The sequence below is a fragment of the Plectropomus leopardus genome, chromosome 7 (genome assembly GCF_026936395.1).
Source record: "Plectropomus leopardus strain MGB_pleo_1.0 chromosome 7, ASM2693639v1, whole genome shotgun sequence".
Classification (NCBI taxonomy): domain Eukaryota; kingdom Metazoa; phylum Chordata; class Actinopteri; order Perciformes; family Serranidae; genus Plectropomus; species Plectropomus leopardus.
Genome location: NC_142182.1, coordinates 19065098 through 19089486, shown reverse-complemented (window position 1 = coordinate 19089486; position 24389 = coordinate 19065098). Strand labels below are relative to the sequence as shown.

The 24389-nt window shown below is 38.3% G+C and overlaps 3 protein-coding genes and 1 non-coding gene across 4 annotated transcripts in view; 2 read left to right on the top strand and 2 right to left on the bottom strand.

Moving 5' to 3' along the window:
• meak7 (MTOR associated protein, eak-7 homolog) overlaps positions 1-2755 on the bottom strand; it is a 45984-nt gene extending 43229 nt beyond the window's left edge. Inside the window, exons 1-2 of the mRNA XM_088080132.1 lie at positions 2645-2755; positions 2376-2467 (exon numbers count right to left, since the gene is read on the bottom strand). The gene's annotated coding sequence lies outside the window, so the exon portion shown is untranslated. The remainder of the gene's footprint in view (positions 1-2375; positions 2468-2644) is intronic.
• A 268-nt stretch (positions 2756-3023) lies between these two features.
• trnal-cag (transfer RNA leucine (anticodon CAG)) lies at positions 3024-3106 on the top strand. The gene has a single exon. It is a non-coding gene; the product is annotated as a tRNA-Leu (tRNA).
• A 1416-nt stretch (positions 3107-4522) lies between these two features.
• On the top strand, positions 4523-18150 carry pllp (plasmolipin). Its single transcript, XM_042496786.2, has 4 exons — positions 4523-5079; positions 12259-12432; positions 12539-12655; positions 15695-18150. The coding sequence occupies exons 1-4, from the start codon at positions 4915-4917 to the stop codon at positions 15800-15802; spliced, it is 564 nt and encodes a 187-aa protein (XP_042352720.1). The 5' UTR covers positions 4523-4914; the 3' UTR covers positions 15803-18150.
• Positions 18151-19262: 1112 nt separating this feature from the next.
• arl2bp (ARF like GTPase 2 binding protein) lies at positions 19263-23904 on the bottom strand. The gene is made up of 7 exons (XM_042496603.2): positions 23766-23904; positions 23354-23423; positions 22642-22703; positions 22098-22204; positions 21521-21606; positions 21174-21270; positions 19263-20251 (listed from the first exon to the last, which is right to left on the bottom strand). The coding sequence occupies exons 1-7, from the start codon at positions 23782-23784 to the stop codon at positions 20153-20155; spliced, it is 540 nt and encodes a 179-aa protein (XP_042352537.1). The 5' UTR covers positions 23785-23904; the 3' UTR covers positions 19263-20152.
• Positions 23905-24389: the final 485 nt, after the last annotated feature.

Genomic DNA, 24389 nt, shown 5'->3' with positions numbered 1-24389 from the left:
GAGATCTCAGATGCAAAATATATATATAAAAATAACATTAAACACTAAAAACATCCTCACCATTAATAAAAACAACCATGAAAACAAACACAGTCCTTAAAACAATATAAAATGAAATTAAATAGTTAAAAATTATATTCACAACTAGACATACCGGCATGCGATTGTACGCCTCTGTGCACCTGTAAAGTTGCACTCACAGTTTCCATCTGTTACACCCCTGGCAAAAAAATATATAGTTGACAGTGACAGATTTAGCAAGCAGCAGCAGAGTAATAACCATATTTGTTTTACATTCTGTCATGAGTCTGATCTGATTTCAGACAGAAAATATCCTGGATATTAGCCCCAGCAAACAGCATCTAACAAACGTACTCCATTTTAGCAGCATGAAATTTGATCCTTCTTTGTTACTGGTTTGGTTTATCCACACTGGAAACAACACAAAGACAAGGCAAGAAAGTGGGGAAAGGCGAAGGGAGTGAGAAAGCAGGTCAGCTGCCAGGAAAAGAAGGGAAAAAGAGAAGATAACAGAAAATTTGGAACATGAATGGAGCAACATGTCAAAAGTTAATTCTTAATTAACGTGAGAAACAAATGGGACCAAGAACAAAAATGGCAAAACCGTAAGGTGTATTTAGAGAATGCATTTGTAACACCCTAGGATGAATTATAGGCTATATTTTTAGAGGTACAACTGTCTATCTTTTGGACACCAGAAAATGCAAAAAGCTCATTTACTCTCTTTCAGTGACGCAATTCACTATTGAAAAATAAAATCCTCTACAGAGAACAATTAAGTATGAATCTCAATCTTATTCTGAAGGCATAGCAACCAACTTCCGGTTTTACCAACGATAAACTGTGGAACTTGCCAAGTACAGAGGTAGGCTATTAAAATCCACCAATTTTGCTCTAACAGTTTCATTTTAATCCATAACGTTTACTTAAGATATACATATATTAGGCAATACTGTAAAGTACAGTACAGTAAAAAAAACAAATAACAAAATGTACAGTATTGTGCTACATAAAATATTGCAAAGCCCTGTTCATTGCAAAATTATTGATAATGTAGCCTTGGTAAACCTAAAACACAAGACTAGTGTGGCTACTACACTTCAATACAAATACTACTACAAACTATATACAATTACACAATAGCCTACTGTATAGCAGTGATATTCAAGATATTCAGATCTGGCCCTTGATAGGGTGCTGAATGCCCCCCCAACCATTTACTAACACACAGTAAAAGCAAAGTGATTCACACTGGGAATCACATTTTTGTACTTGTATAGTATAGTATAGTATAGTATAGTATAGTATACATAAGGTGCCAGAGTGCATAAAAAAAATCATCAAAATAGAGCTTGTTTATCAAAAAAAGGGCCAGTGCCAGGATCCCTGCACCCCCATAGAGGTCCTTATTAAGCCCCTAATGTCCTAAAATCTTACAAATGTCCTAAAATCTTACAAATGTCCTAAAATCGTAGAAATGTCCTAAAATCCTGCTTCTATGTATGGAGCTGCTACAACTGGCCCCTGGCCTCATGTCATTTTGTAAAAGTGGCCCCCAAGCAAAGCAAGTTGAGTATCCCTGTTATAGCAGCCAGGGGCTGGGTTTGCATAAAGTACTGTATGAAGTTCAGTAATGAAGTATTGGGTCGTGGTGGTCAATACAGCGGACAGACAGACAGAGGCCAGAGGTCTCTACCCCCCTCCTGGGAATAGTGCAGCTCTCATTAGCACTCTCATGAGTGACACTGAACCACTTGAAATTCTTTGAATTAATCTTTTATTTATTCCTGAAAACATACTACATACCCATCAGTGGTGGGTGAAGTACCTCAAAGCCCTGCTTGAGTAAAAGTACAGATATCTTACCAGGAAAATGTCTCTGGAAGAAGTTTAAGTCACCTATTAGAATATTACGTGAGTAAAGGTCTTAAAGTGTCTGACATTTACTGCGGTTTGGTATCAAGTAATTGTATTAGCATATACTAAATATATTGAAAGTAAAAGTACAAGTAAATGCTGGTAATAAAAAAGCAAGTGATCATAATTTTGAGAATTATCAGATTTTTTGCTTTTTCGTAATGTACACCACTTTAAAGATGGATAGCATTAGATCTCCAAACCCCTTAAATGAAATTTAATTGAAGATGGCTTTATATATATTTGTTAAATGAATAAGAACGACACAATCTCCCAAAACAGTCCAATGGCGCCATCTAACGGCATTAAGCTGAACCCGCAGCAGTTCTGATTGTGTTACAGTTTCTGTTTGTCGTTTTTTCACGACTTAACCTGCAAGGATAAAAGGCTATAATAAAGCAGAGCGGGGTTTAATTCATTTATGAGCTGTTTCCTACCGTGAAATTAATGCAGCGCCACCATCACGTCCTCTTTTAGCAATCAATGATATTAATCCCACCTGTGTTTTTGCCACGTCATCTCCAAATATCTGCAGGTAGAGAGGCAAATGTTTGTCATGGGAATATAAAACCTTAAGTGCTGAGCTCCTGTTGAGAACCATGATAAATCGTAAATACAGTAACGCATTGTTGTTGATTCAAGTTTTGCACTTAAGAACAACCAATGTGCAGTTAAAGTATCTGTGGTATTTGCAGAATCGGCTTACTTGGTTGGTTTAAACCGTCGTCCAGAGGAAACTAAAACCATTTTGTCCGAGGTGAGATTTGAACCCGCGCCTCCAGGAAAGACCTGAACACAGCGTCTTCCGGTCCCGCCCTGCTCGCTTTGTTGCAGGGGAAATCTCGACGCTGATTGGTTACGGAAGATAGAGAACTTTGGAAGAGGCATGACGATTGGCTGTCATTTTTGGAGAAAGATGGAGTAGCGACCTATGATTGGCGTTCACTAAATGTCCGTCTCAGACATATATGAAGTTAGGATGGTCGAGTGATGTAAATCTTCATATATAAGAAAACACACAGCATTCTGCATATCAACGTTATATAGTAGGATTATAAAGAAGTTTTCTCACAGCCACATTCAGTGTCAGGATGGCCGAGCGGTCTAAGGCGCTGCGTTCAGGTCGCAGTCTCCCCTGGAGGCGTGGGTTCGAATCCCACTTCTGACAATAACCTTTTCCTTCCGGCACACTTGAAGTGCTACGATACGCTGGCGTACCTGTAAATTTCACCCCTGTCAGCGCGATTACCCTTTCTCCGTAGAAGGTACCACTGAACAAACGTGCTCTGTTACAAATAAGTAATTTATAAGGACAAAAGATCAAAAATAGGGGGAAACTTTAGATAAAAATATAAAAAATAAAACACAATTACATTATTTTCACAGCTTTCATGTTGTTAGAGTCAAAAATTGCTAAGAAGATAATAATAGAGTAGAGCAGCAGGAGTACCAGGCTGTTTTACTGATATTTTAAGATGCTAAAGATTTTAGCCATCAGACATTTGGATCTTAAGTTTAAGTTTTTTAAAGTTGGCTGTCGGCTCCCTTATAAGACCTTATCTTCAGATTCATGAATTAAATGCCTTTTAAGGATCTGCACAAACCCTTGTGCCAGGGTCCTCAAAACAGCATCAAAATAGAGCTTGTTTATAAAAAAAAAGTGGAGGATCCCCTGCAACGTCTGTCAGAGGTCCTAGCTAAGCCTGTAAAATCTGGAAAAGTCCTAAAATCCTGAAACCCTAGATATGTGCTAAGATCCTAAGTACTTCCCTAAAAACCCTAGAAATGTTCTAAAATCCTAGAAACATGTATGGGGCCACGGCGCCTGACCCATGGCCTCCTGTCATTTTGCAAAAGTGGCCCCTAAGCAAAGCACGTACACAGGGCCGGCTCTTGGCATAGGCGATATAGGCGGTCGCCTAGGGTGCCATCTGCTGGAGGGGCGCCGCCAGTCCCCCTTGGCCTTGAGGGAAAATAATAATAAAATAATAATTTTCTATGCCCACTGGCTCCCTCACTTAGTGTTTTCTGTCTAGAAAAAAAAATATTAACATTACACATAAATAAACAGTGACATGTTCCTAAATTATGTGTGACACGTGATGTGTCGTTATTGGGTGCAGAGGTGCGGGTTAGGGTTAGGGCGCCTAGGGCACCAAATTGGGTAGAGCCGGCCCTGCACGTACAGTATCCCTGTTGTAGGATTTTGCTTTTGAGTTACACATTTACAGCATGCTAACAGGTCATATGTGTCATTTATTAAGCTCTGTGCATAAACCCCCTGTGTGTTATCATGATGAAGGACAAAGATGCACAGACAAACATCAAGAGGGAGTTGTCGAGTTTATATCTCCTGGTGTTATTTTACTCTTGCTCCACCTCCTCCCTGTTTTCAAACATGTTAATGAGTCACCCAGGGGAGACGCCTGAGAGCCGCATGGGAGGTGCCAGGGGGAGATAAAGATGGTAAAACGGGGAGAGACCAAAGCACATAGAGAGACGATGACGAAACACCCGATGTGTGTGTGTGTGTGTGTGTGAGAGAGAAAGAGAGAGAGAGAGGGAGAGAGGAAAGCAGGGGAGGGTGTAGAGAGACTCTCACAGCACCTCCATTAGACACCTGTCAGTGCAGGTGGAGAGAGTGACTGCGGGACATCTGAGCCTGGAGGTTTCACTGAAGGACTCCTCTTTAACTCTTTGGACTGCTTTCCTTTTATTTCCTTTTTTTTTTACTATCAAGACATTGTGCATTTGTTTTTTATCTAATATTTGTGTTTTGGACATAACTGAACTTTGGAGATTTAGTCTTGCTGCTGCTGGTGGATGTGGTCAGTGGTCACTGGGACTCCCCAACATTCAGGTGTTTTTTTGAGGTGTGAAAACTGTTGAAAGTTTCCTCTGAGACCGGATCCTTAAGGAGTTTGTTGGTGTTGCAGCTGTTTCTGAGACACCCATCATCAGACAAGCTGTGTGATCATGACAGACTTCCCATCTAAAGTTACCACGGAAACCAGCTCCCCCAACTCCCAGAGTTCTCAGCAGGGGGGCAACAGCCTCCAAGGCCTGACCGCTAACGTCACCACCATGATGGATATTTCCTTTATCCGAAGCATCCCGGCCATCCTCATGCTGGCTGAAATAGTATGTAACAGACATATTAATACAAACGTATCTCTGCTCTGTCCTGTTCAGTAGACTAAAGTTCTGTTTTTTCTATCCTATTCTGCTTAATTGAGTCTTTAGTGGATTAATTTACAGATTGCTACATGATACGGCTGATGATATTCTATATTTTTATATTCTCAACATCAGTTGAAAAAGACCAAAAATAACAATGCGTTAGTACATCTCCAAGTACTTTCTGACTTAGGCTGTGTTTCCACCAAGCAGTCCAGTTCAGTGTCGTTAAGTTCAGTGTGCATCCTTTGCATTTCCATTGTGAAAAGTTGTGGATGGTACCCTTTGGAAAGGTTTCTTACTGTCCCCATTTTTTGTCACCTCTGTATGGCTTTGGGGAAATGTTACTCAAACATGACAGTAGACAGTGAATTTATTGTGAACTAGTTTTAGCGGCAGATTGATTTGCATTTAGTGCTCTAGAAATAATTTATGGCAGCACGATGTTGTGCATGCAATCAACTTAAAATAAACTACAGAGCCAGTGTTCATCAGTGGTGGAAGGTAGCTAAGTATTTTTACTTAAGTACTGTTTTTAAGTACAAATTTGAGGTACTTGTAATTTACTCAAGCCTGTTCATTTTAAATTATACTTCAACTCCACTAGGAAAATATTATACTTTTTACTTTACTACATTTATCTGAGAGCTTCAGTTACTGGTTACATTACAAATTAAAACCTTTGCAAAAATAAAAGCATAAGATTTTTTTTAAATATGACTTTTCTGTTATAAATTAAACAACCAAACAGCTAATACAAGCACAGCTCAAAGAATTAGTTGATTAAACAATTAGCTGATTGACAAAAATGAACTGGCAACTACTTTTGATAAACATTTAAGTCATTTCTTGATTTATTATGAATAATTTTGAAATGTGGGAATGCTTTTTTCCCCCTGGATTGGGTACTTTTACTTTTAACACTTTAAGTACATATTCCTACTAATACTTATTTACTTGTACTTAAGTGCCACACCCAATGTAGGGCTTTTACTTGTAACAGAGTATTTTTACAGTGTAGTATTAGTACTTTTATGTAAGTAAGGGATCTGAATACTTCCTGCACCACTGACGTTCATAATAATGAAGGGACGTGTCAATCAGTGCACCAGTGGGGCTCATTGATGTGTTTTTTAAAGTTTTCATTCAGATACTTTTCATTTTGAGTACAAGCAATACTTTTGTTTAACTTTAATTGTTGTTTTTGGTTTTTCATGGTCTTTGCTGACACAAACAAACTATAAGGATCACCAGATTGGTCGTTTAGTGGTACATTTATGCATATGAATTTTTTTTTTTTCTGATTTTATACTAATAACCTTACAACCTACTAAAACTGCCTGTCATGTTTTACTCTCATATAATGGCAGTACCAGTATATTAAATTTGAAGAGCCCATGTGGGTGATCTAGGATCAACAACAGACACATTTGCTAAATTTAAAGGCCTTTTATATTTATTATTAAGGGTGAGTTAAAGGCAAACCACAGTGTGTGATAAACTCTCTAAAGTGCAGTCAACAGAGCAGCTGCAGATAAAAATATTTGTATATCTCCGCTTCTTTTGGTGCCACAGAAATTTGAACAAGTGACAACAAGCCTCAGTTTGTGCACCATAAATTTCACTGACTGTCTATCAACAGGACTGTCAGTGGTCAAAGCTTGTGCTCTTTTGCTTGGCAGTGAGCACACAGTCACGTCTGGTCAGGTCAGGAACTGGCATAGAGCTGAAATGAACTGATAAGGATTTTGTGAGATAAAATTTGATTGTGAGAGTCAGCGGGACAGGTTTATTATGTTTGCTCTAATACTTGGTTGTAAGATTGAAAAGCAATCAGGGTAACAGTGCCGAGCTTCAGCTCAAACTCACGTTCCCCTCTGGTGATGTATTTGCACTAAACTCTGTCCACGTGGAGGACTTGTGACTGGCTGCGGATCTTTGTCCCCTGATGGTCCCGTCCCCTCCTGTCACACCCTTCTGTAGTTTTCATGATTTTAGGACTTTTCCAGATAATTATTACTGAATTATAGCTCAATCTTCAAGGACACACTGTGTGTGTGATGAGACTGTGAAACATTTGTCACCTCTCCGTGCTTCATGAGTTACAAGTTTATTGGCTTTCGACAGCTCTTGTTATATTTGAAAGGTTTACTAACTCTGGTAAAATTTCAACATTTCCCGTGCAAATGAAGCAGTGTGTATGAGTGTGAACATGCTCTCCTTGCATGCTGTTGTTGTTTGTGAACAAACCAGGAATACTAAACTAACCAAACAGTAAATCTTCATGCCCAGATCTAAGGCACCCATACAAGAGGCCTGTCTTTATAGCTCCATTCAGTGTTGGACAATTAGCGTCATACAATAACTTCCTCTCTGATCACCTGCTAAATTTAAGTGAAATATTCCAGTAACTTCGTTTTGCTCTGTTTTGTTCACAACCAGCTTCTGAGGGAAATATCTCTTTAGCTTCTAAACACTCTTGACTTTATTTGTCTGTCTGACGTTTGATGGTCAGGTTGTGTACTTTTACTTTAGAGCATTAGTTTAAGTTAAGTGTTAAGCCATTTCTATCAGGTCATCATGTGACCTGACTAAACTGAGTGTTTAAAATGTCTTATTTTGCTGACTTACCAAGTCTTGACAAAAGGAGTGGGAACAGTCTATTTAATAAAGGTTGTTTTACATGGATTGACTTTTCACACTCAGCAATAAATACTGAGATTACACCACCATTAGTCATTTGTTATGATGTTACAGAATCCAAGACTGTTTCAATCAGGTTTAAGTCAGACTTATAAGAAATTTTCCTGCCAGCTGGTAGCATCAAAACCCAACACATCGAGAAGACAGAGACATTTTGTCAGTGTCATATTCCCGTGATCTGCAGCAGCAAGATGAAACTGATGTGTAGTTGTACAAGTCGAAAACGCAGAGTGTGTTTTGTCTCATTTTAACCACTTTAACCTGACTGAATCTCAGTGAGAGTTGGACTGACAGTTTCTTAAAGCTACTCTTTAAAAGGATTTGTTTTTGTTTTTGTGGCCTTTCAGCCTGATTCTCAGAGAACAGGCCTTTGCTGCGAGAGTGTGTGTGTGTGTGTGTGTGTGTGTGTGTGTGTGTGTGTGTGTGTGTGTGTGTGTGTGTGTGTGTGCGCGCGCGCGCGCGCTCGCATATGTATTTCACCATGACTGCATTTAAGAAAGAAATGTTTCCTAGAAGGATTATTGTTATGAAAATCATTTGACCCAATTGTTAAATGTCACCTTATGTAAGACTCTAAATGAACCCCTGTTCAGTGGTGTGATGCAGACTGTGTGTGTGTGTGTGTGTGTGTGTGTGTGTGTGTGTGTGTGTGTGTGTGTGTGTGTGTGTGCCTGTGTGTGTGTGTGTGTAGCAACTTAATTTTCCTAACACAAACTTGAGCAACCACAATAGAAAGGGAAGAAAAAAGGAGCAAAAAGGGAAGTACGGTACAAGAGCAGTTATTTGAAAATATTTCGAAAGCAAACGTTTTTCTGTGGACATCACAGCATTCATTCATCATCAGTATGTTAGATTTCACTGCCGGGTTTCTGCTCCAGCTTTTATGCAATATCAATAAATAATATGTCTAATGCATTGTGTTAAAAAAAACAAATCTGAATCATATATAATTACTGGAGCTTGTTAAAGTGCATAGTCAAAATTGATGACTAACTCCTTTGAACCCGAGCCAATTGTCTTAATTTCTCACCAAAAATGTGGAAAAAGGCAATGAGTACTTCAACAAGAAATGACCCACAAACTAGCATGAAAAGAGTAAAAATCTACAAGAAAATATCCTGAAATTAACACAAAAAAGAAAAAGAACACAAACAGAAAATGAACTGGAAAAGTGATCAAATAAAAAAAACAACTAAATGATAACGATACTACTGCTACTGATACTACTACTACTAATAATAAAAATAATAATAATTTTTCGTGTAACCTAATTTTAAATAAATAATCATAATTACTTTATAATGTCCTTGATATTTTTCCTAGTTACATGATAATCATCAAATGATAGCTTCTCTCTCTTTTTCAAAGCTAATTTTCTAGTCATTTTCTTGGCATCTTTAACATTTTTCTAGCAGTCTGCAAGATGTTTCAGGCCCCCCATATTTTTGAAAGAAATCGCACCAATTTGCTCAACTTTCAAAGATTTAAATACTTGTGAGAGATATCTGAATGCAGCACAAGAAAACTGATGTCGATCCAGGTTTTAAAAGGTTAAACTTGATAAACTTTAGTGATTAAATGTTTAAAGTTAGGATACATATGTTTTTTTAAAGTTGCTTCCAGCAGTAATTGTGCTATAACCCTCAGTGCCCCGGCAGTGCAGTAATATTAATTATTCCATTAATATGAACACTGCTGTGGATCATGGTAACATTTTACAGTTATTTGGATGTTGAGGTGATCTTCTGTTCCTCTGAGGTCTTTGGAAAGGTCACCATCAGTGTGTCCACTGTGTGTGTGTATCAGGTGTGTAAAATGTGAAACATGATCTCTGCATACATAATAGACTGTCCTTTCATGTAGTTTCTCGTGGGACACAAGCAGAGAGTCACAGAGGCGAAGAGAAGAGCCCTGTTGTGTGGTTTCTTTCTGGATGATGTTTCTGTTTCATGGTGATTTTTAGACTCACATTTAAAACACAAATATACAGTACACAAATAGGGCCCTCATGGGAAATGCTGGCAGCATCTGCCATTGTCTGTATCAAGGCTGCCAACTTTTTTAGTTCGTGTTTGGGTGATATTCTGTATTGGTAAAGTCAGCGCATCTTATGAATGGGCCCTCTGTGACATTACCCACCACAAGTCCTTTTTTAAAAGCTTTTATAGATAAAAGGCAAATCTATAATCGTGGTCAAAAAGTGTGGTTGATCTGCATACTTGCCAACTTCCAGACATCATTGCGTAAATGACAGGGGACGGGGAAAAATCAATACAGTGTAGTATTTTGATATTTTGTGTGGCAAGCACCAAATATAGATGTTTAAAATGTTTGTAAATGATTAATATTGCTAATACAAACTTTTGGTAACCTTCTAGAATAATGAAGTCAGTTACTTTTTTCAGTTCACCAGATACATTTTGCTGCAAAGAAATGATTGAATTGAGAAACTTTATGTTTCAAATTGTAAATTCTTAGATAAATAAATGCTGATGAGGTTTTACTTTGGGGTCATAATTTACAGCTGAAAAAAGGAAATAAGTCACAATTCATCAATATACATGTTATTGCAATACTAAGGATATCACACACAAAAAAAGTTTAAAATCACAATAATATTGTATAATATAGTAAAGTGATTTTATTGTACTGTGATGATATTGAATCACAGGGCCTCTTGTGAATTCCACATCTACTAAATGATGCTGAATAATCACCCTGAGTCTACTTAAAACTCACTGAACTCTGTTTGTTGGTTTATGACACTTTTTGATTATTTCTATTTGACAATTTAAAATTTTCAGTTAGTTTAGTAATATGTGGACTTTAGTTAATTGTGACATAAACAATAACTTCACTCTACAACATGATGATGGTGATTTTTCAAACGGCGGTTATAGCGTTAATGCTAGATTGGCAGACTGAAGCTCTGTTTGTCACGACCGTTTGGAAACTGATGGCCTTACTTCACAACGGTGACCCTCTTTACAGCCATCTGAAGGCAGCAGGTATCTGTTTCATGTGCAGGCTCTTCCTTTAAGTTGTGCAATGTTAGTCCACAGTTACACAGGCAGATCCGTCGGTTAAGTTTCGTGCAATCAGCATCACACCATTGTAAAACCACAAAAACCCACATGCTTATACGCACGTAGATTAACCTGTGAACATTAAGCAGCTAAAGAGACACATATTTCCTTTAGACAATAACAAAACTACTAGTGAATTAACTTGTATTCATCAATTGGTCAGAAAGTTTTATAAAGCTCTTTATGTGTCCTTTGCCTTCTTTATTATATTGTGCATATATCCATCCATCTGATACTCTCGTCCTCGCTGTCAGATTGTTAGAGCAATATTGCCTGACACCCAGAAACTACAAACACTAAACCCCAAATAAAAACTGAACTGGCATTGCCATGTTTCTTCTGGTCAAACTTGTCCGACCTGACACCAGTAACGGGGTCTGGACTTAGGGAGTCAGGTGTGGGAGGCAGACGCTACACATTGAGGACCCCAGTCATTAGTCCTAAAACCTGGAAATCAGTTAGTGTTTCAGCACCTCTGGTTCTCTCATCTCAGAGTTAATGGGTTTTTAGGTTAGAGGCCTGAAATAAGGTCTGTGGTTAACACTCGCTTAAGAGACTTTCACCTTTTGTTCTACAATATAAGATGCATCAGCACCTACGCCGCTTATGAACTCTGACGCTTTTATGTGTCTTAAAAAAGGCAGTTTCTAACAAGTAACAAGCTAACAATTCTCATTTGTTCTCCTTGGCTTTCTTAGACCTTGTATGACAGTTGACAGTTTCGTGGTCTTACCTTGTGGTTTTATTGCCATTTTATAAACAGTTTGGGTTTTTATGTCCTATCTTAAGATATTTATTTTTTTATATTTATTATTTTTTATCTGTGTATTGATATTCAGCTCTTTGGTCAATTATGCTGTGTTTAAATGTGCTTTATAAATACATTTGGATTGGATTTGGAAGTAGCTAAATGAGACTGCAAACCATCATCAAGCCGAACTGCACCGAACGCGGCTTTAAAGCCTTGTAGCAGTGGCAATGTGACCAAGGTGTAGTTCATTTATAGTCGAACATTAACTTTTTATTTCTGGCAATTACATAAAGATTGCTATAAACGTTTCTTCACTACAGAGCTTATTTTCTGCAATGATCCAAAATCCAATGAAAATCCAAAAGGCTTTTTGATGACAGAATCAGGGTGATGTTAACTTCCGCATCAGCCTACCTAAAAATGTAATCCCCGGGACACTTTATGTGTTCTCATTTATGGACTACTGAATTACATTGTTTGACAATGCCTTTTTTCATATATTATAAGTTAATGTTTCTAATTTCGGCACCTTTTAACCTCTGTCCCACTTCATCGCCATCTCATTCCTCCTTCTGTCTTGTTTTCTCTTTCTCACCTCTCAAGATTGCGGGGCTGCTCCAGTGGGCGTTGATAGCCAGCGTCCCCTACACGTTGGTGCCAGAGTTGGGCTGGGTGATGTTTGTGGCTGTCTCTTTTTGGATCCTCACCTGCGCCCTCTTCTTCGTGATCCTGTTTGGCACCCAACAAAAACTCACTGCCATCCCCTGGTCCTTGACGGTAGGAGAGGAGGAAGGAAGGGAAAGAGAGAAAAGTGGAATGAGACTTGTTCTGCTCGCACAGGAAACAGCTGATGGTGTTGCTAATGTTTGTCCTGTTTTTCTAGGTGATGGTGTATCACATCTCAGCTGCGGTCCTCTATCTGACCGCCTTCCTGGCCAACGCAGCATCTGTGCGCTACTTCAATGGGACCTATCTCTACGGACATATGGCAGCGTCTGTTGTAAGACAGCACTAACAGACTCAGACACAAAGAACTGATTAAAAATGCAAAAGAAACACTCAGTACATTTACATGATGTTAGAAAAGATTGAATTATTATGTTAGTCTGACTAAAACTATACTTTTAAAATCCATGCAAACACATTAGTCCAACTGAAATCATACTAAGTCAAATTACTCAAAGTCAGACTAGCACACATAGATAATGCAGCTGTGAGTGGATTTAGTTTTTCACGTATACACCTCAACCAGACCTGAACTGGCCGTGGCGCTCTGCACATGCTCCATCGTCTCTGCCCTGGGCTTTGACCGGAGGTCAAACAGCATGAATTTGTAGAAGAAAGTCAAGTAAAACAAAAGAAGATGAAAAAGGGAAGAAGACTATGTACGAAATGTATAGCGCCAAAAAGTTATCCATGTTTTCACAGTTCGACATGCAACCCAATTTACAACTAGTCTGGTATGTAATATAAAAGGTCAACCAGAAGAAGGTCAAATAGCAACAAGTTAAAGGCACGTCAGAGATACTTCCGTCAATAAATCGATTCTCCCCCAGTATTCGTATACTGGGACAAGGACAGTAGTTGTATAAACGGCCTAATGGAGCAAAAACTGCAGCTCGACTTAACTGTGCATGTAAACCTACTGACTGAGGCCCCACTTTGATAATATGTCTGAAAAGGCAAATCCCTGTGAGAAGAAATAAAATTTTGGTCATCGATATAATCGAGGCCAGAGTCTTTCCTCCAGTCATCCAGCATTTGAACACTGAGAAGATTTTGTACAGTTTTCCTTCCTACTTCCCCCTCACTGCGCTCACTGTTTGGCTAGGTGTGTTTCCGATAGCATGTTTACTTATTAGGCTGTGGCACATTCAAACACCCGAAACTTTACATACAGAAACTTGAGAGAGGCAGAACAGGATGAAAGGAGAGGCTCACTAATAGTTCACATGACTGTGAAGTACGTCATGTGACTGGAAGTGTTTTAAAATCACCTTTGTACCACAGCTGACACTCACTCCTCCCCTTGGCCAAATCAATGTTCGATCAAGCAAAAAAAAAAAAAGTGGATGTAAGGCAGCAGATGGAAAGGTAGTGTGTGTGTGTGTGTGTGAGAGAGAGAGAGAGAGAGAGAGAGAGAGAGAGAGAGAGAGAGCCGTGACTAAAATGTCCCACTTAAGATCATCAGTTTTAAGAGATGGAGGCTGGATGTGCAGTTTTATAGTCCTGTTCACAGGTTAAAGTCCATGCTGGTTTAAAGCTTCAGTAGCATTTAGCAGATAATGACTTCACACCCACCCACCCACCCACACACACACACACACACACACACACACACACACAGAGCTCAGCTCAGCTGCATTTTACTGCCTCTGAGGCTCACCAGTGGAGATTTACTAGCCATTACCAGAGATAATGGCTCATGTGGACATTGTTAAAGCTTTTAAATCACAAGTACCTGGATTATTTTATGATTCTAATGTATTTATTTAAGAAAAGACAATGTATGCACCCAAGTTAGCTGAGGAGCTAGTTTTAATTGGTAGTCCCTTTGCCTTATATTAATGGGCGTCCTGGAATAATAACAATAAAAATATTTCAATATTAACATACAGAATGGACAGTACACTGCATGTGCCTTGGCTGTTAACTTCTGGCAGTTTAACACGCAAAACGTTGCACCACGGGGTCCACACAAGGCCCAAATCACAGCAAAGTCCCACAGCAGGAATAAACAGACAGCTTTCCCACTGTCTCCACAACACAATTCTCCTCTTATTGCCCATTTTATATATCTGCTCACCTGTAAAACACACAGACATGGTGGTACATCGTTACACATTTCTGCTCAGCTTAAAGCACAAAAGTTTAATGCACGTGCCTGCTCTGTTTACCTGTGACAGCGGCGCCCTGCACGCTACACTGCCTCCTGCGGCTGAAAGTGGTAACAACACGCCACCATGACTCAGTGCAGGCGGCTGGAGCGCAGTACAAGTTAACCCTTTGACGGGGGGGGTGTTTAAAAAATAAATAAAATTAAAAAAAAAAAAAAAATATATATATATATAACAAATTGTTTATGACCTTATGATCCCTACAATGGTCTGTGCTGAAGAACAGAAGGTCCTATTTCAAGGTAATGAGAAATCCCACAGTGATTGCACGAGGTCTTGGGCCTGGGTCTTGCAAGTGACACTCTGTAGCTCTACCGGCGATTTTAACCCTTTATTTGCACCACAGATGTAATACATGTACAGAAATGATGCACAATTTGCTCCAAGGTTGTTCTAGGTGGAAAAATAACAATTAAGAAAGGATTTCTTATGAATTGAAGTGTTGTAGAGGTGTTTTTATATGCAGTAAGCTCCTAAATAATCATTGATGTCTGTGTTAGTTCAATTTCCCTATATTTACACATTCAGTGCATTGTTTTATCCTCTTTTGTTACTGTTTTTAAAGCTGAAAATTACCTGAGATAACATACAAATAATAATAATAATAATAATAATGCTAATAATAATAATAATAATAATAATAATAATAATAATAATAATAATAATAATAATAATAATAATAATAATAATAACAATAAAATAAAAATAAGGTTTATTTTTTGGTGATATTGTTATATACTGTGAATTCGGACTGTGTGATGGCTCATGCTATGGTAGCCCAATTTTTCCCCCAAGCTAATACCTCCCAGTTCTAGTCATCTGTGCATCTCTTTTTAAGAAAATAGTTAGGCTAAAATGTAAACATTTTGTTTCAGTGTGTTTAAGCTGATGTAGCTCAATGACAGGAGCACTTAAGTTATTCTGACTGTTGGGGAAAACTTCAAATTTTTATCTTTTAAATAAGTCCATGAATGCACATGTGCCCGGGCAAAAGAACTGCAGTCATTTTACTTTGCGTAAGCTTTGGATAGGAGTTTTAGGTGAATTTTACAGGGCTTAAATGATTAAATAGGTATAACTGTCATTCTTCTCCTCTTTTTCACTTCCTCCCTCTCTCCCTCCCTGTTTCTCTGTGTGTTCAGTTCTTTGCTGCCTTGGCGACTTTAGCGTACGGTGCCAGTGCTTACTTCTCCTATCTGGAGTGGAAGGGAGATGGAGGAAACGCTGCCACCAACACAGTGCCGACCTAAGACTCCAACCTGTGATGCTGATCCTGGAAAAAGACTCCTTGTGTTTTATTTCCCTCAAGATACTGTAGTTATTTGTAGAGTCCACAGCTGATGCTTAACTGTCAACACAGGTGACAGTTGAGTATTACTGCTGAGTCTGGTAACCCAAATCCCGGCCTCTCTTTAACCCCAGTATTAACAATAACATGAAACCTAATTCAGACGGCAGATATCCTCCATTATATTGCTTTTCAGTCAAAGTCTCTAGACCTCTTTTACCTTCACAAAATGAAAATAAATTATATATCATCACTGGTTATCCACACAAAATATACTGTATCTCTGAGCACTATATGTTTTGAAGGGGATGTGGACGACTGCACTGAGGCCTAGAAATCATGAATTCTTAAAATAATACTGTTTATAATACAATTGTTAATACACAAATAAAGCCAACAGTGCCTTAATATCTTGATAATACCACTCTATATTGGCCAAATTACACATCCAGGTTGCAATTAAGTTACACATATGATATCTCACTATGCATTTAAACCAGCAGAAGACAAAAGTTAAAGCAATATTTCAGTATTTAGGAAAATTGTCTTCTTGTCAAAAGTTTGATACCAGTCTCATGCCTGTACAATAAATATTAAGCTACTGGGAGCCGGTTAACGACTATAGCCTGGCTCTGTCTGAAGGTAACAAAATCCCCTCACCAGTGACTCTAAGGGGCCACGTCCACCAAAGAGTTTTTTTTCTGAGGTCATCCCATATTATTAATGATCTACAGAGGGAGCGTTGTGTATTTACGCTGTGCTACAAATGCCAGCAATGCGATAAAGCAGTGCCAGTTGGGCATATTTTTAGAGCGCCTAGAGCCAAAAAATGTTCAACTTTGGGTGGTATATATATATATATATATATATATACTATGTATCATAGCAACCAGATGAAACCAAAGCTTCTCTGCTGAAAAAACGCTGCACCCCCAAAGCGCTCTCAAAAGCTCCCAGATGGGCGTTTCCTGACAAGCGCCTGACATTTTCAGCTTGAAAAACCCCAAAACGCTTTGGTGGACAAGGCCCCTAAAGCTCCCTAACTCATTTTGTTATCTTTGAACGCAGCCAGGATAGCTGTTTCCACCTGTTTGCATTCTTTGTGCAAAGCTATGCTAAGTTGGTGCTGGCTGTATTTTCATACTTCACGCACATACACAAGTGTGGCATCAATCTTCTTATCTAACTTTGCAATCAAATTGTCCGTTTAAACTAAGGTCATTCAACCATGGAGGAAGACTTTACAATGAAGGAAAAAAAAAAAAAGGTATTTTTACAGCATTTGAAATGTGTTTTCATTCATAATGACATAGTCTGCCACTCGAATCCTAACAATAAAAGAACATTGTAAGAACATATATAAAATATATAATGACCTCAAAATATCAGTATTCGTGTTATCAGTCCTAAAGTTGTGTCCTCTGTCGGTCTTCGATGTAAAAATCAGATTTCACTCCAAATATAATAACCCGACTAAACTTCTTTAAACATTTCTTCAGTGTGCAGTACTGTACTGAGTGTGTTTACATGGAAATGGATTATTTATCATCAGGCTTTGGAGTATGATGTTTATGTGTCTGAACATGTAAACAGCATGGTCCATTTATGAAAGCTGAAAGAAACTGAGGTGTGTACACAGAATAATCTGAATTCTCTGTGCTCATGTGAGCACCAAATCTCGAATATGATCATAACCGAGATAAGCCTCATGAACAGGATATTCATGTTCATGTAACCACTCTCAATGTGTCACCTATGAAGGAGAAACATGAAGATACATGATAATGGCAATTGTTTGTTGAGTATTTCTTGTTTACAGAGTTGTTGTTGACTAGATTATATGGCTGTAACACTGCAGGTCCATGTGATGCTCATTTTAGGGGGCTGCAGAAGGGGTGATGATTGACTGTATGTCTATTATCTGTCCTGCAGAAATAGAAGTAGGCAGAAACATTTTGATTCTCTCTCATGGATATCCACACTTATATTGAAACTTAAATTCTCTAAAGACCAAGCCAAAGCACTGAAAATAATAAAAAGGACTCTTAATCATGGTCATGTATGTTATGAAGAAACAGGGTTTCTGCAGGACGGTAGTGACTCTTAAATGACTAGAATATTGCTCCACAGAGGACTTGTACACCTGTGTAACATGTTTCTTTGATTGACAGTGCTCATCTGCTGTTGTTTGTGCCTTTATGAAATATGTTTTGTCTTTTTGTACTGAGAATTTAAATGCTGGTGAAATGCTGTGGTGAGTGCTGAGGCTCAAGCGTGCACTTGTTTAAATAAAGCACTTGGTGATTTCAACGTGAGGCTTTTATCTGTGTTAGAGCCATTTGCAGCAAGCCCCGATAATTTGTCATTTTTTTAAATTTTGGGTCAATTGAACACATCCCCTGACCTGGATCCCAACATTAACCCTTTGAAACCTCAAGTGGTCACTTTTACCTTTTGCTGCTTTCAGATGCCTTTCATAAGTATTTAAACAGTTGAAGTGGTTTGATTCCTTTCAAAAAACATGGCAAAAAGGCAATGAGCAACTTGGTAAGAAATGATTCACAAATTGCAAGAAATTCCTAGATTTAGAAAATTCTATTTTAAAAAAAAGAAAGAAAATTAAAAAGTAATTTTAAGCACATTTTTGTTAAATTCATTTTTCAGGTGATTTTCTTGTTTTTTAAAAATAAAATGTATTCTAACTTTAATAATAATAATAATACATTTCTTTTTTTTTTTTTTTTTTTGCAAATTTTTGGGCAATTTCTTCTTTCATGCTCACTGCCTTCTTTCAGTGTCACCCAGCAGCTCTCCTCACATTCTGCAAATCAGTCGACACCTGAAGCACCCTGAATCATTAAACAAGAGTGAGTATAACCAGTGGTGGAAGCTTACTAATTGCATTTACTGAAGTACTGCACCAAAGTATAAATTTTAGGTACTTGTACTCACTTAAGTCTATTCTTTTCATGCCACTTTGTTCTTCTACTCTACTACATTCCAGAGGGAAATATTGTATTTTTGACTTTACTTCATTCATCTGAAAGCTTCAGTTTCCAGTTACTTTACAAACTAAGATTTTTGCAAAAGAAATTGACAAAAATGAATTGGCAACTATTTTTGATAAGCATGTAATTTCTAATTCATTTTGAGTTTTTGGGGGTGATTTTTTCTTGATTGTGTGAATGTGACTGTTAATACTCTAAGTACGTTTTCCTGACTATACTTAGTTACTTTTACTTAAGTACCATCTTTAATTCAAGAATTTTACTTGTAACAGAGTATTTGTACTGTGTACTGTGTACTTGTTACTTGAATAAAGGATCTGAATACTTCCTCCACCACTAAGTACAACAAAATACAGCAAGCTGGTCATATCTACCATGGCGTCTGTGGGCGGCTATTTGGAGCTTATTCAGAAGTCGCAATGATCTGTTTATTTAAAAATATCTTTTATACTAACAAATGTGACATTAACAGCATTTCAACAGTGACATAAATATACTTAAACAATCACAGCTGTCATTTTAAGACAAGCAGAAAATACTTTGACATTGTACTGAAAACTATACTGTAGATCTTATTCTAGCTGCAGACACGCGCACACACACACACGCACACACACACACACACACACACACACACACACTAAAAATAACTATATTAAAAATCACTTTGACAGGCACAAAACTCAATTCAATGAGTTTTCAAACAGACTAAATAATTTAAACCTTCTTAAAACATATATTAGTTCTGCTATACACTTTTCTTATGAAAAGACAAACTAGGCAAAGAGAACAGAGTCAAACATTCAGTTACATCAAATGGTGTCTCCTGCTTATGCCCTTCACAACAACCAACACCAGAGTAATGGGTTTCTTCTTCCCAACAAGGCAGAACTAATAAATACAAACTCTTCATAAAAACATACGTGAATAAGATGATCTGTAACACCAGCATTAGGCCTCTCACCTGCAGATTCCAGGTCAATACATCTAAACATTTCAAGTAGTTATGATGTCCAGTGCAGTGGTTGGGGAGTAGAAATAAGCCAAACCCTTCCACCACTCTTAAACAAACACACTGTCCCACCTGCAACATAAAACACAGAGGAATGTTTTTATGAATGTGCTGTTATGGGTGAGACTGTAGATTTATGGGGAGTCCATCCAGCAGCTCTCCTTTTTAGTACAAAACTCACCAAAAAACTGACCACAAGCTAAAAACTGTCTGAAGGCCCATGGACAAAAATGTCAAATAAACATGAAGAGGAGGAGGCAATTCAAATTTGACTTTTTTGTGTGTGTGTCTGTCACTGTGATTCAGTGGAGTCGGTGTGTTTGGAGCCTGCAGGGATCAGAGATGTGACCACCAGTCCGTGACTCAGGTCCAGACCTCGGCCCTCCTTCTCCTAGAAACATACAGATTCATACAGCTGGTGTTAAAGCAAAGCATTACAAACAGCAGTCCTAAAGACTCGTTAGGACTAGTTAAAGACACAATGGGCCTCATGCAAGAAACAACATATGAACAAATTTTATTTTAATTTTGCTCGTATCCACGATTTCACACTTATTTTTTGTTCGTAACCACTTATTTTTGGGACTCAACAAATATTTTCTCATTTTTGCTCCTCTCTTAGGTAAGAGAAAAGTTTTACGAGTGGTCGAGATCACGCGTACCAAGATCTCGAGAGAGAGAAACATCAACTTTTCCATAATATTTCAACCAACTGATTGGCTGCCTACGTTTTTAGCAACAGTGGGGATCCCTGATTGGCCTGACTGGATGGCAGTAGATCGTAGCTCGTGTTGTCAGGATGGTTTTATCAGGCTACCAAGTCACTGCATACCAATACACCACACTGAAACATACAGGTACTTTGCAAAAGGTCAAGGCCACGCCTCTCTTTGGGGCAGAGGAAAAAGGTCCAATCAACTTTCACGCAGTGCAGCACTAGATTTTTAACACGACATATTTCGATTAATGTTAGACATGTTTTGAGTATTTCATGATTCAACTGAAACAATACCAAAAAATATCTTTTTCAAAACAAATTACAAACCATTTCAAGGCCTGGAAAACAGTTTTAATTTCATAACTTTTCCATGAATTTATGACCGCAGGAACCCTGAAATGTGCTTGAATGCGGGCTGAGGCTTTAAGTAAGAAAGAGACTTATTTAATATTGCATACAATGTGGCACCAACTGTCAATAAACCTACTACACAATAGAAATAAAAAAATACTTGTATGATGAATTCAGAAATCTTTTGTTGGATATCTGAGTGAAAAGGGGAATGAAGAAGCTCTCCGGTTTGCCGACAACTCACCGCTCTGTATTCCAGACACATCTCCTTAAAGGCCATGAAGTCAGTGAAACTCAGCATCATGTCAAAGATATCACCAGGCACCTCCTCTTTTTGCTTCCTGCAGGTGGAAGCAGACACATGATGAATCTGATCATATTTGCAATGTGCTTTTGTGCCACCCAGTGGCCTGCTATATAATAACATTTCTTTGGTGCAACAGCTGCATCATACAAACTACTGTATGAGCTGAGCGGTTGCTTTCAATGACGAAAAGTCTGTCACCAGTTAATTAAAATGGTTTAGTGCTGAAAGAGGTAGAAAGCCATAATACCATGGCCTCAGAGAGAAGGTGTGATGTCACATCTTACACAAGCAGCTCTATGAAGGTGTTCATGTTGAAGCCGGGGATCCTCTCCATCAGCTGCTGCTCCAGGTGTTTCTCCAGCAGGTCAACCTACACAACAGCCATGAGTGTCATTCTGAATTTGGTCTTAGTTTCTCTCCCTGACTACTACAGACAATCAGTAAACAGTCACTCTTTGATTAAACCATAGGTTTAATTTGGCAAGGGGATGACACGCAACAAAGGTCTGCGAACTGGAATTGAACCTGTGGCCGCAGCGAAAAGGACCTTAATATATGGGGTGCCTGCTTTGTCCACTCAGCCACTGGATGCCCCTAATGTTTCTGAGGGTAACTGTGTATTAGATGTTGACAGGGTTATAAAAGCTAAATAATTATACGTAATTTTCCTTAAAGAAGTATCTCACTGGTATAAAGAAGTCCCTCACATAAAAGTAGGCTGTCTCTGCAGTAGAAAGACGCAAATACTTTTGAAATTGGTGACATATGACCAGAAAAAACAGAGAAAATGTGTGATTTGGGTAGGAGTGGAGTTAATTCGTGGAAATTACATGAGACTACAGCATGAGCCCAGAAACTCACATATTCATTGAAGATGGGTGTGTAGCTGAGCTTGTTTTCATCAGAATCCTCAAACTCCAGGTAGTGTTTCTCCATGAAGGTCTGCTGAAGCTGCTGGAAATCCTCCTCTAAAAGAAAAGTAATGAACATGTACAACATCTCGGATCTTCACCATTAACTGCTGAAACACCGGAGACTATATACGTCATCAGCAGGTTTAGCATACTGGCCTTAAAAAACATCCTCGCAGGATAAAATATGCATCTGTTTTACCTCTGTATACTTTCCTGAAATGCATTTTTCACCATGTTTACAGAACAAACAAAGACCAGACTGACTGAATTGGTTGAAGCACTTTAAGAACCTAAATCCCAATTTGTTTATCCAATATGTCCCATAAAGCCATCGAGGCCTTCGTTGCTGAGAGTAATTTTACAACATCTGACGGTCACTTCTTATTGTCATCATGGTTGATAAATGATTCATTTTTAACTACTGAGAAGATTGGCATTGAGTATAATTTTTAAGAAAAGATGGACAAGAATAGATTCATCACTAGTCCTACCCATGATGATGTCCTCTATGCAGCCAATGACAGCATCGAAAGCAGCTTCTGCAGCGGAAGAACTGGAGGAAAACAACAGATAAGGATCATATCAACAAAGCAGGCTTGTCCAGCCCAGGGGCCAATGGTGGCTCCCTGAACTATTTTAAAGGGCACTCGGGTTAACTTGTGGCCCCGACCACGACAATCATGGTTAATCAAGCAAGATCACTTTGCATTTTATTTCATTCACCTGATGGTGGTCGGCCTATCATACAGCCTGTAGAAATGTGTCAAGTGGCAACTACGAAGGTGAAACTACTGCGTTTTCATTAACAGATTATAAAGAAGAAAAGGTACAATTACCTCATGTAAAATATTTTCTGCTGGATAACAAACATGATCACAGCAGAGAAGAGTTAAGTCAGGGGGAAGGGCTGCAACTTTCAGGAACAGTGAAAAGTTGATGTTTTTTGCACTGAAGATGAAACAGTTGTGTTTGTGTCATTTCTATGTACCCTTTTTAGTAACTCGTGATGCGAGAAGCAGCTGGCACCAAGGTATTTTCACCTTATCTAATTTGGCCCCCATTCAAAAATCTTTGAACAACTCCTGGCATTTAACTTTTAGCACTTGGTCTCACAAAATAAAAAACAATATTATTTACACAGCTCTACACTGAAAACGTTCAGACACGCTTAGCAAGTCTTGTCACTTGACTCTGAAAACCCACCTGGAAACAGCAAAGTTTTCTTCGTCCATGTCAACCATTTCTACGATGTTTTCTCCACAGCTCCGGATAGCTACAGAAGGAGGGTGATACGCGTGTTTAGGTGAAATCAAAGCTGCCAGCTAACCGCTAGGATAACACGCAAATGCTAATATTTTACAGCACACACTGTTTTGTTTAATCACAAAACTACGTGTGAGACCAAACTAGTTTTAGTCGTTAGTTCAGACCGATAATGGTATTTAGCTAAGAACATGTTAGCATTAGCTAAACACATGTAGTTAGCGCTAAATGAATATGAGCTGCTAACGTTAGAGTCTGTAAGTTATAACTCTTATTTTCCGAACTAAAATTTTAGCCTCTCCTCCTCCCTTAAGCTGCGTTAATGTTAATTAAATACCTTTATTCTACTCACTTAGTTCCTGGATGTCCATGTTGTCTGAATGAGTCGTTAGCGTGTTTGATAATCAGCGAACGTAATGTTGTTACCAAGGAAACGGCGAACAAGTGTGCGCGACCATAGAGAGTCCCCTCCGGGGGAACTAAAGGAGAGCACGTTGGTTCCTACCTGAGAACACATAGGCGGGATTATAGAAATTATACTTTGTGGACCATACACTGTATATAAATGTACAGTGTATGCTGTGAGACAATTATTTATTTTGTTTAACCCCTTTCTTTTGAAAACATGGCTTAAAAGGCCCTGAGCAACTTGGCAAGAGATGTACCATAAACTGCAAAAAATTGAAAAATGACCTGATTAGTTCCAAGACACTTAGAAAAATAAATAAATAAATATATACAGAAACTATATATTTGATAATAATAATAATAACAATAGTAATAATTACTATTAAAATACCCATTCATATTTTTTTAAAAAATAGAAAAATTTGTTCTTTCCCTTTTTTCCTAAATTTCCTGTAATTTTCTTGTAACTCACATATTCATAATATCTCCCCATGTTTTTGGAAGAAATAAAGTAAGTTTGCTCAGGTTTCAAGAGATTTAAGATATTACTGAGGCAAGCTTGCTCACA